Source organism: Triturus cristatus, chromosome 5_2 (genome assembly GCF_964204655.1).
Source record: "Triturus cristatus chromosome 5_2, aTriCri1.1, whole genome shotgun sequence".
In the NCBI taxonomy this organism is placed as follows: domain Eukaryota; kingdom Metazoa; phylum Chordata; class Amphibia; order Caudata; family Salamandridae; genus Triturus; species Triturus cristatus.
Window position 1 is genome coordinate 44168598 of NC_140588.1, and position 12762 is coordinate 44181359.

Here is a 12762-nt window from a genome sequence, read left to right on the forward strand (position 1 = left end):
AAGCAAGAAAATAAGATGTATGACCAAGAGGTGTGAATAGACTGAAATATACCTTTAATGAGAGTGTTCCAAATACAATTCTTGAAATTTCTAAACAAAGTGATACAGAAGAAGATATAGTTCGGAAAACAAAAAGAGCAAAAGTACCACAGAAGAAATACACAGGACCTGAATGGACATACTTGGCTGCTGAAGCAGTTGTTGTAAAAAACCAACAATGGAGAAGATTTTGAGCTATATCAAAGAAACTGTTATGAGCCACCATAAATGAACTGTGTTTTAAAGATTGGGTGCAGAAAATTGAAAATAGTTCTGAAAATACAGAAATTGAAATGAAAGACGGAATTGTACTAAAAGACCGAAAGAAGATTTTTAAAAAAAAGGAGAAATGATTGGTGAAGGTCTTGGAAAGGGTCTTGGAGAAGTGAGAAAAAGAAGAAAAAGAAAGACGTATAAAGAGTTAAGGCTTAAAAGAGCTTGGATACACATTTTTTGTTAAGTTTTGGTTTAGTTTTTTTTTTCCTTTTTTTTTTGTGTTTTTTTTAGCTGGAGATGGCTAGAATCCAAGAGACTGGTAATCAGAATCGAGGAACAAATAGGTTTAAGTGTATTAATGTTTGTTGTGTATGTGTCTTACTAATAATGATGGTTTGGTTAATATTAGTAATTGTCCTGCCTTATTGTATGTTAAAAATACTACTACCAATCGTTTAGTAAATATAAAAACGGAAGTGGGAGAAACTCTTAGAGAAGACTCACATACTAATATTAAGAAATAAACCGGAAATGATTTACACCAAGAAAACTCTATTAATGATTTCTCGTTAAATGATTTTACTAAGTTCTTATTGGAATATGCAGACACTATGGACACTAGAGATTGTTATGTATGCATGCAATTACCGTCTTCTGTGTCAGAAGGGTTGACTTATCACCACTTACCTTTAAGCTATGGTATTTTGTGTAGTATACTAACAAGTTTGTTTTATGAGAAAAAGTAACTCCAGTACTATTATTCGAATATAGATTTAGTGTTTCCTGAGCTTCCTATTCGAAAGAATATGAATGTAGTAAGCAATGCAAAGAATGTTGAGTATATAGAGGAATACTTTTTTCATACTACTAAAACAATAGATACTGTATATGCCCATAGAAATAACTTAACTTGTAATTTACGATGTGAGGAAATAGAATTTATTAATGTTGTAGAAGATAGAAGTAAGAATTTCCATAAGAAATCTGTAGAGGAAAAGAGTCACATTCCTCCTTAGGCTCATAGGGAGGGAAATTACAAAAAGGGTGAGACATATGCTGCATTGACCTTGGATTGGCATCATAGAGGGAATCTTTGCTTGTGAAGGCAGAAAACAGAGTATAATAATTATTTAATTGCTTCTAGTGAATGTGATCATACCTTCCCAAGCACAGGGGGTTGGGGATTGAAAGGTGTTAGGGATCCTGTTTTCCCTGAAATATATTATGTGTGGTAGGAATTCCTACTATAGGTTACCAGTGTGTTGGTATGGGTGTTGTTATAAGGGAATCGTCTTTCCAAAGGTCTACCACATTGATAAGAATCCAGGAACCAACTTTCACAAAATTAGACAATTGTCCACGGTGGTTGATCGTTTATCAACTGATACTGCTGGTGGATTTTTAATGATTGACACTGAAATGGTGGCTATGAGATCTATGGTTTTACAACATAGACTTCCTCCTGATGTATTATTGGTGAAAGAGGGTGGGGTCTGTAATATGTTGAAAATTCAACAATGTTGTACATATATCCCTGACAAAAGTAAGAATCTTGAGGGATATATTGCTAACATTACACATTTGATGGAAGATTTAACTGAACTGAAGGTTGATGATGCTTGGGAGAAACTTGGTAAGGGTTTCTCTTCTGTGGGAAATTGGTTTTTAACATTCGGTAACAGCTTATTAGGTAAGATGCTAATACCTATTATTGCCATTGCTGCCGGAATATTAATGCTGTATCTAATATATAAATGCTACAAATGCAAAGGGAAAATGCTAGAAACAAAAAAATAGCAAAGAAAAGAAAGAGAGAAGAAATAGAAATGAAAGACAGAAAGAGAAATTATTATGAGGTAATGAAAGATATAGATGGGGTTAGGTTGAAACAGATGAGAACCAGTATATTCTCATACAATCAGATTGTAATCAGATTTTGTATTTTTGATGGCTTAAATAGCCATCAAAGGGGGGATTGATGGAGCAGGGTTTTTCGTGAATAAATACTGCTCAGATGAAACCTTCCATAGTGTGAGTTATTAACAAAGTTTGAAATTAATTGAAAATAATTAACATAGTTGGGAAAAAGAAATTAGAAGGTGCAGGAAAATGAAACTGTGACTAAGTAGGTCACAAACAATTTCTGTACCATGAGTAAAAATACGGAAAAGATGTGTCTTGTTTGTCAACATAATTAGGCAAGTATTAATTACAGAATAATAGTTTAAAATTATTTAGTTATATTATACTAATGAAGAGGTTGAAATGAAATTAAGCGATGAAGCTTTTGTTTTTGAATAAATAATAAAATCATGTTTATTTCTCCTAGAGAAACTGCACGTTTTACAAGAAGGGCTCAGCATTGGCGTTTTGCTTTTTAATGTAGAAATACAAAGAGATCGAGTTTATTTCTTCAAAGCTGTCTATTGTGTTCTTTATTCTTGAGTGGCTGCTACATGTCCAGTGTATCCACAATGCTTTCTACCGTTGCAGGGAAAAGCGTGTTTCCTATGCTAAACTGAACTGCTAAATGTTTCCAAATGCATCTGAAAATGTGTGCGCTGAAGAAGGGGAAGATTTGATTTCCTCTGCTGAAGGACGATGATGACAGCATGGAATTAAACAATGGACATTTGAGAGGGAGGAGCGAAGGAAGTGGTGTGACTTAACACCCAATTCCTGACAGCCAATTAGAAAAAGATTTTCATGGATTTTGTTACAAGAATACGACAGAATTGATGGATATTAGGGTATAATTATTAGTGATAGATTGGGCGGAGGCAGAGAGAGACGAAGGCAGAGAGAGTGAGGAGAGCGTCGGGGTTAGATCTATCTGAGGCGTTTGCACTTTGATGTACTTGGCTGATGCTGTCTATAAGTTGACTCCTAACTTTGCTCCTAATACCTCATGAGGATAGCCCCAGATTTCCCTCTTGGCCGGAGGGTTGGCATTTCCAGCTATTAGCAAGTTGTGCTATAGTTTTCTAGGTGTGTAAAGAAATTCTGTATTTGCATTTGTTCTTATTGAAAAAATGCTCTTTTGTCTCTTATACTATCCACTCAACTCATGTTCTGCAATTGAGATGTTACTGTGATTACCTGTAATGTGTTCTTGAGTGAATATTCAGAATTCATATTGTGCTTCTGTTCGACCAATTCATATACGAATGAAAAGAAAATAGATAAAAGCAAACTAACAGAGAAACGGAGTCTGTCTTTATTTATTATAATGATGCTAAAGAGATGTATATAAATGTATACCGAAGGGTGTAAATATAAATATTCTCTTTGTTCTAGGTCATCATAAGGGGAATAGTTCATCTTTGTCATTTGCCATCGTACTATGGGCCAAAATCTAGTCTTATAATTAGAGAGAGAAAATATTGGCAAATAGGCAAACTGATTATAGCATGTGGTATAAATAGTTATACACCCTGCTTTGGTTACCAGAAATCCTTTTTGCTGCTGTGCCACGCACTATCAAAGGTCTTTACAATCTGCTTTAACTATTGTCTGCAATTTTGGCTAGAAGTCGTTTATATTTCTAACGCTTTGCAGCAGTTAACTTGGTTTCTCGCTGCTCAAATGGGTGTAATTTCTGATATTTGTGTGTGCCTCGTCTTCATTCCTTGACCTTGCTCGCTAGACAGTGTCACTCATATTCGTTGAAATGTCACTTATAATTACTATAAAATTATGAAAATGTCACACATGGCAATCTGAAACCTTGGAAGCTATGAAAGCAATGGCTTGTTTTCTCCAATCAAAATACAGCATTAAAAAAAATCAAATACACGATAATAAATCTGATATTTACGTGCTATTAGTAACTTTTTTTAGCACGTAGGGCATTCAATTCAGGTTTGTGAATTTTGTTTAATTTTATTAAATGAAAGTTTAAAAATAAGAAAGCAAACCTGATTCCATAGTCCAGAGAATTTTGAAAAGCTGTTGAGCACACCCGTCGCGTCGATCTTCAGGGAAAGGATCATGGTGCTCAGCTGGATAATAACTTTGCTGACATCTTTGTGTTCACTGATCTGCTTGTCCAGGGGTTTCAACACTACCATTTTGGTGAGCTCATCCCCTAGGTCTCTGGCTGCATTCTGTTCCAACTAAAACATGAAAAGTGTAAGGAAATACCTATTTTACACTACATCAGAAATCATAAGGCAAAGAAAGCATGATGGTTAGTTTCTTAAACATATGAGTAAAAAAAGACACAGAGATGACTGCACACTGAAGTGCATGTTAGCCTATAGGTGTCTCTCAGAAAAACCTATTGGTCTTGCCAATACTTGTTTTTCTGCCAATCTGCTTCCATTCATGCACACAGGTTCAGCAATACCTTGGAATTATTTTTTTTCAAACAAAAGAACAGTCGTTCCAAGACGGCCACCGTGCACACAAATTATTTTTATTCTGCTTTAAGGACAAAGCATTCAAATCACAAGCATGGCATAGACAAAAAGCCCACATAAGAGCATATTGAACGGAAGGTCTGTTTTCGAGCAAACAGCCAAAGATGTCTGTCAGAAAGACCAAAAACCCATGCTTTGGTCCAAGTAATGCATAATCAGTTTTGATAAAAAAAACAATTGCAAGCCGCTTGTATGCAAGAAATGTATAACGACCAGAGTGAAGGCTAACTGGCTCAGCAAAGTAATGTTCTCAAAAGCAGGTGTGTGGCTATCAGCGGTGCAGAGGCTGGGGGAGGTGCAGAGGCTGGGGGAGGTGCAGAGGTTGAGGGAGGAGTCTAGCTTGCTTTGCACCAGATGCAGGTACTTAACAGGCCAATGGCACTCTGAGTGCCTGCTTGGGAGCCTTCCATAGTTTGTTATATCGGGTGGTTGTAGAGGCTGAGGAGCTATTCACGGTCTTAGTGGTGACTGAAGCGATGCAGGCAAAGAAAGAGAGCCCCAAAAAAGAATAACTAGAGGTACCAGGGATAAGGAAAAAGAGGAAGGCGAAATAGAAGGCTGGAGAGATACAGGTGTAACTAAAGAAAAGCAGGACAAAAGAGAGATAGAGGTGAGACTGGCGATGTACATGGGAGAGTGATCAGCAAATGAAAGGAGGCTGAGAGATACAGGAGAGTAAGAGACAGAGAAGAGCATTGAGACATACAGGAGAGATGTGAGATAAAGTAGAGGAACTTGCAAAAAGGAAGAGATACAGTGGCAAAGAAAAGAGAAAAGGGTGTAAAGAAACAAATGCACAATGGAGGTTTGGAGAGGGGAGAAAAGGTGGTAGCTAGGCATTGGAGAGAATGGACAAGACTGAAGGACGGAGAATATGGCAATACATTGCAGTAATGTATAGAATAGAGCAATAACTTTGTTGACCACGAGGAAATTAAGAAGTGCACTAAACATTTATTGCTTGATTTTCTCTGCCTTTTTATGTCTGTGGGAGGCGCATCTCGCTATGATGGCGGCACATGGTCGCAAGACGTCGACTGGCATATCTGGAGGTTTGAATACAAGGAGAGAAAAGGTCCCTACTTGTTAGGTCCTGCCAACATTAGAGCCAGAAAGCAGTGTGCTCTAATCACGGGGAAAAATGTGAAAAGACCTTTCTTAGCATGAGAACCCTCATTGACCCACGGTTGACATGCTTCATCAGAGGGTTCCCTCCTAACACCAGGGCCGCAGGGTCCCTTGTGTGGGCTACAACTCTTCTGGGTTAGCTTTTTTGCTGCTACCAACCACTGGGGTAGGGTGTCCATTTTCATTATTTGCATTAGGGCCCACAGCACTCTTGTTACATCACTGCTCAAAACGCCCTTTAGCCAACATTTTACTTGTGTCAAAAGGTCACATGGAACTGTAATTGGTTCGGTGGAAACAGCTGCAGAGGAAATATGAATCCAGATGAAACCTTCGCTCTGTATAGATTTTATATAGATGTATCTGGATGACTGTACACATTTGAAGTGCTGCATTTGCACATCAAGGAGATGCTTTGTGCTTGTAAACATTTTATGAAAGGCTTTGCGTTTTGCTTCTTAGAATTCTATTTTCTGCCTGCAGGAGCTTCTTTACGTCTGATTAATAGATAGATAGCTTTTCTGTGTCAAGGATTAATCTAACATGCAAACTGACAATTTGCTGGCTGCAGCGGGGCTGAATCTTTTTAGATGTAGGGATCAAACAAACTTCAGATTTTTACCATTACCGGTGTCTCCAGGACATCGACTGTTTAATATAGCACCACAATTTATTCCTATGCAACTTGGTAGGATGCAGGAGATGCAGCGAGGGTTTCTGGTTGAAAATGTAAGAATATTTTACAATGGAGGATTCCTACATCCTGATTTATAAAAAATTGATTTCGATATAATTTTTTTATAGTGGAATTATAAAAAATTGATTTCGATATAACTTTTTTATACTTGAATTCTATGGCTCTATGGTATTCTTTTAGTGCTCAGAGTTTAAATCTAGCACAAGGGAGCCTACGTTTTTGCGGCGATTGCCTAAGCACAGTGCAGCACGCATGCAAAGTCGAAAAGCACAGAGAAATGAAAGCATTTCTCCTGTTAGCACCTCCTTTAAATGGGCATTAACTTTGGCGCAAAACCATGTCTACAATACTTTGTAAATATGGTTTTGCGTCAAAAGGCATGGGTAGTTGCATAGGAACGCCCATGTTCCACCCATGTAACACGCCCCCTCGGCGCTAAGTAATGGAAAGCAGCACTTTGCGCTTCTTTGCGCTACTTTGAGGGTGCCAGCACAAAACAAGTTTGGCGCTGGGAAGTAAATAGCAAAAAAAGCATTTTGCGCTGATTAGCGTCACTTTTGTGACGTTAACCCAGTGCAAAATGTTTGTAAATCTCCCACAAAGTCTAGAACTTGCTGAAATTGAATGTAAAAGCAAGATCAAAATGCATGACAACAACTTACTTTTGAGTCAACATTAGGAGTAAATACCATTGAAGCGTGGTTTCATTGGCATCACAGTCCAGAAGAGATGGTGTGTTTGCTAAAAATAACAAAACTATCGACGAGCTTATAAAAATAAATGGAAATTGTTTTAATGTACATAGTAACACTAAGCTACTTAACTTTAAACTTAACCTAGACCACGATGGATGTGGTTAGTAAGTTTGCGTTCTAAAGCCTACCCCCCCCCCCCCCTCCCCATTGCACCTATCAAAAGAGGAGTACAGAGGACGATTATTAAAGAATATTCAGTATATTGTAACTAATTTACAAAATTGCAACTGCGGCAAAATGCTGCCACCCCTAAATTTGTTCTTTTGGGTGAAAGCCGATTATGTGATGCAGAACACATAGAACCAAGCTGCAAATGTATCCCATTGCTGTCCATCAGGTGCTCCAAATGACACACACCTTGCAAACAAAATATATTCTTTGTGTAAAATCAGGCCTTTTGAAAATTGTGGAAAATTCGTCTATCTAAGCAGTAGCCACAGTAGTGGCCAACACAAAAAGGCCCCTGGTAAATCTAAACGGCGTTGAGAGACCATACATTCGGTGCCAAATCATGTATTATACACATAAGAGGAAACTCTGGCGTCATTTACACAGTGGCAAATGGCAGATCTGGGCAGGCCATTTATTCACTCAGGCATTTACCAGGTTAGCTGGCGTCTTTGGAGGCCAGTTTTAAAAGCTCAGGGCTTCTCCCGGTGCCCCTGGCACTTTCCCCAGCTCCCCTAGGCGAAATGCAGCAGCCATGGGGGGCTTAAAGAGAGACAGAGAGAGGGAAGGAGTGAAGGGGACAGTAAAGAGAACATGATCAGAGAAGGAGGAAAGGAGAGAGGTTTCCCAGTCTGGCCCTGGCAAGCGGACCTCCAGCCTGTTAGGTCAGAGGAGAGTCTATCTTCCACTCCCAAAGTGGAGGATCACCCCCCACATTTAAGATTCCCATCTGTCTGGCATGCATCTCTGCACCTTCAGTGAATCTGCACTGAAAGCAGGAGCCATGTTTTTTTGATCCTCCTCAGCAAACTTTATTTTACTAAAACAAACTTCCAAAGCTGGATTGTGTTTCATTAAAACAAAATAAATGAATGGTCAAGACGTGCAGGGAGTTTTCTCTCTGGGTGTCACTGCCGTTGGAGGGAAATCCCATGAGGGTCTCCCCTCCCTGACAAAGACTGAACTGACCTCCACTGTGACCCGGCCAGCCAGTGCCAGATGTGGAACACTTCTAAGGTTCTTATTAATGTTGTCAGCTGAGGCTTCTCCAGTAGAAACTCAGTTTTTCCTCCACCTCTAACTGGTACAGGAAAACCACGAGTTTGTAAAGGCAGAGCAATATCAATGTACAGCTATCCGCCCACTGCGCTCTGAATTTAAAGTTCTGGGGACCCCCCCTCAATCATTGCTGGAATCCGGGGTGCTCCACTGAGCAATTATTGGAAGTTGGGGACCCCCAGCCAAAGCAAGTTCTTTGATTTGAACCACAAAACAATACACAAAAATACAAAACAAGTATACAACATACAAATGCTCAAATATTTAAATGTTTTGTTTAATTCACAATCAAATTTAGAGAAATTTTACGCTTTTTTAATTTTTCTTTTTTATTTGTATATATTGTAGTGATGTTCGTTTATTAATTGTAATATTATTTCATTTTATAAAACAGTCGCAGACCACCCTGAGTAGGCTTTGTGGAGCCCCCAGGTCCTCGGACCATAAATTAGGAACCACTCGTCTAAATAAAGGCCTCAATCTTGGTTGTCAGACAGTCTAGTTTTCAGGAAGCATTGTGTACAAAGTAGCATGCATCAGAAGTATTTTGTTCTGCCTGTTGTTACATACAGTTTGTGGTATTATATCCACTCTGAATGTAGATAACTCTTAACGCATCATGTATTGTCCTTCCCAATATTACTAATAGTGTTTGCCTTCTTTTCAAGCCACCAGCCTCTACTGTTCTTAACAGATAAGCGAATGTCATATTTTTTAATTTCATGCTATGTGTCTTATAGCGTAAATTTGCTTCACTGAATATTCCACACCATTTACTGAAAATTCTAATTTTGCTAAACACTGATACATGACATGAAGTTTTACTCAGCTCTGCAGTTAGCCTCACTTAGAAAATCGCCACACCCAACAAGCTGATAGAGGGGTGCATTGTAGCTCCCCTACTCTTTTCCATATAAATTCTCAATTTAGCCTTTATCTTTACCAAAGTTTGAAACTTTGCACATATCATCGGGGTACAACCACTTATATACTTTACTTTATGTTGATATCTTAATTATTGTAGATCAAACCATAAGCGCTTGCAAAGTCTTCAAGCACTTTGCCATATTCAAACTGCTAGATTTTTAAAAATCAATGCATAAAATTAAAATATCGGGTTCAACATACAAATGAGTGTGTTTTAGATGGAAAATTGGAAAGTCATCTCAAGAAAAGGTGCCAAGTTTCACCTACTTGTGGTGTTGACTTATAATCTGCATATACATCATGCCAGGGAAAGCTATTGTCCGTGCTGCTGGCCTAAGGACTCTTTTCAGCGCCATTGGCAAGCAACACTTTTGCCTCAGTAATCAAAGTATACAACACCAAGATCCCTCCAACCTTGCTATACAAGTAAGAGAAGTTCCAAGGGGAGAAATTCTCCTTATTGAATACAACTAAGGGTAAGATCTTGAGAAGCATATTGTCTGTTAGGTCTTGTCTAGCAGTCCAATCACTATGACTAGAGCTTGAATTAATAAGTGTTTTAGCATGTGGGATCAGTGTCATGGTGCACATGGTGTTCAAAGTAAGATGTGCTGCACACAATACTTGAAAGAGTGAGTCAAGCTACAGTTCCAGAATGCAAGGTGAATTAATTTTACTTTCAGAAGAATCCTAGAAGTTAATCTGGGTTTTGAAAACCTGGTCATACTGGGTGATAGTTAAAAGGCTTGTTAGACCTGGCACCATTGGTGTGGGTCTCCATTGCATTTTTGCCTTTGCCTCCTGTGTTTTTGCTGTGTGTTGGACTCTGTTTTGCTGGTCTAGATGCTTTGGGCACTTTGGCACTGCTGTTCAGTGCCAAAGTGCAAATGCTCTCTTTGTAAATTGCTGTTATGGATTAGTGATTCCATGACTGGCATATTTGATTTACTTGTCAGACCCTAGCATAGTGCTGTATGTGCCTAGGGCCTGTAAATCAAATGCTGCTAGTGGGCTGCAGCACTGATTGTGCCACCCACAGAAGCAGCCTGTAAAATGTAACTCTGGCCTGCCATTGCAGAGCCTTTGTGCAGTCTGGACTGCCATGTCCACTTGGCAAGTCCCTTGCCAGTCCCTAAACCTTTCCTTTTCTACATATTAGTCATCCCTAAGGTAGGCCCAAGGTACCCCTGTGGGCAGGGTGCATTGTATGTGAAAGGTAGGACATGTCCTGATGTGTGTGGCATTTCCTGATAGTGAAATACTGCCAATTTCGTTTTTCACTATTGCAAGGATACCTGTTCCCATAGGACAGAATGGGAAGTTTGTTTATAACATCTTATAGACATAACTGGCCCTGGGAACAAGGTAGAAAAATTAAGTTTTGTATGCCTGAACTCAGAATGTTAAAATGCATCTTTTAGTGAGGGTGAGTTTTACATTCTGTGTTTGAAAATACCACTTTTAGAAAGTAGGGATTTTCTTGCCTAACCATCCAGTGTGCCTCTGCTAGGTTTGTGTATTGCATGTTTGGCATTTGGAGGACAGGGTCTGGAGAGGGGCAGTGGCTCCAAACGATTGATAAGTCAGGGCTGGGCTGAATAGGCCTGGGCTGCATTTAGAGTAGGGGGCGGAGATTTCCTTTTACCTGAATGGGCCTGGTCTGCCTTCAACAATGCTGTCTCCACCTCCTGCCAGGAAGCTGCACGAGTGAGGACAGAGCTGGTTTTGGCTGGGTACAGACACTCTCTGCCTTCAGAGAACAAAGGATTTTGGTGTATAAAAAGAGGGGTCCAAACCCCTGACTTTTAGATCACTTCTGGGAAATGAAAAGGAACCTTTGCCTAGGAGAAACTGAGGCGGAATACTGCCCCTGTGTGGTTTGCTGTCTGGGGTTGGCCTGCAGTGGCTACTTGCTGCCAAGAAAAGGAGAAAGGGACTTTGCTGTTTGCCTTGTCACCTGCTTGAAAGAAGATCTCCAAGGGCTTGAAACTGAGCTTGCCTACTGTTCTGAAGTCTCAGGGACACAAAGACTTCACCACCAGCTCCCCTGAATTTCCTTGCTGGGAATTCTAACCTGCAAAGAGGTGCCTGCTGCTGTTCTGGACCTCTAGAGACTGTTTTCCGCTGGGAGCTGGAAAAACCGTGCAACATCAACGAAGCGAGGTGCATCCGCACCTGTTTCCGAAGCATCGCCGAAGAAACCGTCGCAGCGCCTGCCGCGTCTCGAGAAATCGCTGCACGCCGCATTGAGGGCACCGATCTCCAAAGTCCAAGATCATTGCACCGAGTTCAACGCAAGGCCTGCTGTGCGGCTACACGGGTTCATGCATCATCACAGGAGCGTCACATTGCATTGAGGTGCCAAGTCTGTTGCATTGTTGGGGGACTCAGTAAGAAACTGGCGCATCACCTCCCCACGCAGTAAGAAACTGACGCATCACCTCCTCTTCGGTAAGGAACCGATGCATCAACTCCCCGGTGCTGCAGTAAGGCACCGACGCATCACCTTCCCTGAGTGTAAGGAACCGTCGCATCACCTTCCCTGCGACCTGTTTTGTTTGTTTGCATGGCGCATCCCAGGTACTTTGTGAGAAAAGTGTCGCATCTGCAATTTGCTTGAACTGAACTATTTTCTACCATCTGAAAGTCATATTTTTATTACTGTATTGTGGATTTTTGTCATTTGGTCTTGTTTTGGTTTAGATAAAGATTACATATTTTTCTAAAATGGTGTGGTGTCCATTTGTAGTCTTTTCACTGTATTACTGTATGTGTTCACAAATGCTTTACACACTGCCTCTGAGATAAGCCTGTCTGCTCGTGCCAGGTTCCCAAGTGGGTCAGCAGGGGTGATTTAGGAGTGTATCCCCCTTACCCCGACTAGAAGCAAGGGTCCGTAGTTGGACAAAGGTACCTACCGCTGCCAACTAGAGAACCCCATTTCTAACAAGGCTCATGAAATTAGACTCAAAAGATTATAGCTTCAGTTTGGATAAAAGTCACCATACTTTCATGACTGATCAGAACCAGATTGAAAACTTTGCGAGGCAAGGTCAAATGCTATTTCTGGGGGGAAATCTGCTAAAGCATTCAATGTGGTGATTATTTCTGAATGTAAGAAGTAACGGGCTTTCACTCAGAGCAAATTAGGTCAAAATGGCTGTCCATATAGTCTGTCTTTGAAGTAAGTTATTATTCATGCTGTCTTTGTGTTTATTTAAATGGAACCAGTGTTATTTTGCAATTTAAGAAACATGTTTCTTTAAAAAGGCATAAAAATGCTCATGTTGCCTTACAATTTATACTTATTCCTCCCACAACAATGGATCATTTTATTATGCTAAAAACTTTT

The 12762-nt window shown here is 39.9% G+C and overlaps 1 protein-coding gene across 1 annotated transcript in view; it reads right to left on the minus strand.

Moving 5' to 3' along the window:
* LOC146822633 (dynein axonemal heavy chain 5-like) overlaps positions 1-12762 on the minus strand; it is a 971002-nt gene that overhangs the window by 741818 nt on the left and 216422 nt on the right. The window contains exon 26 of the mRNA XM_085606815.1: positions 4173-4370. Coding sequence (XP_085462941.1) covers positions 4173-4370 — 198 coding nt within the window. The remainder of the gene's footprint in view (positions 1-4172; positions 4371-12762) is intronic.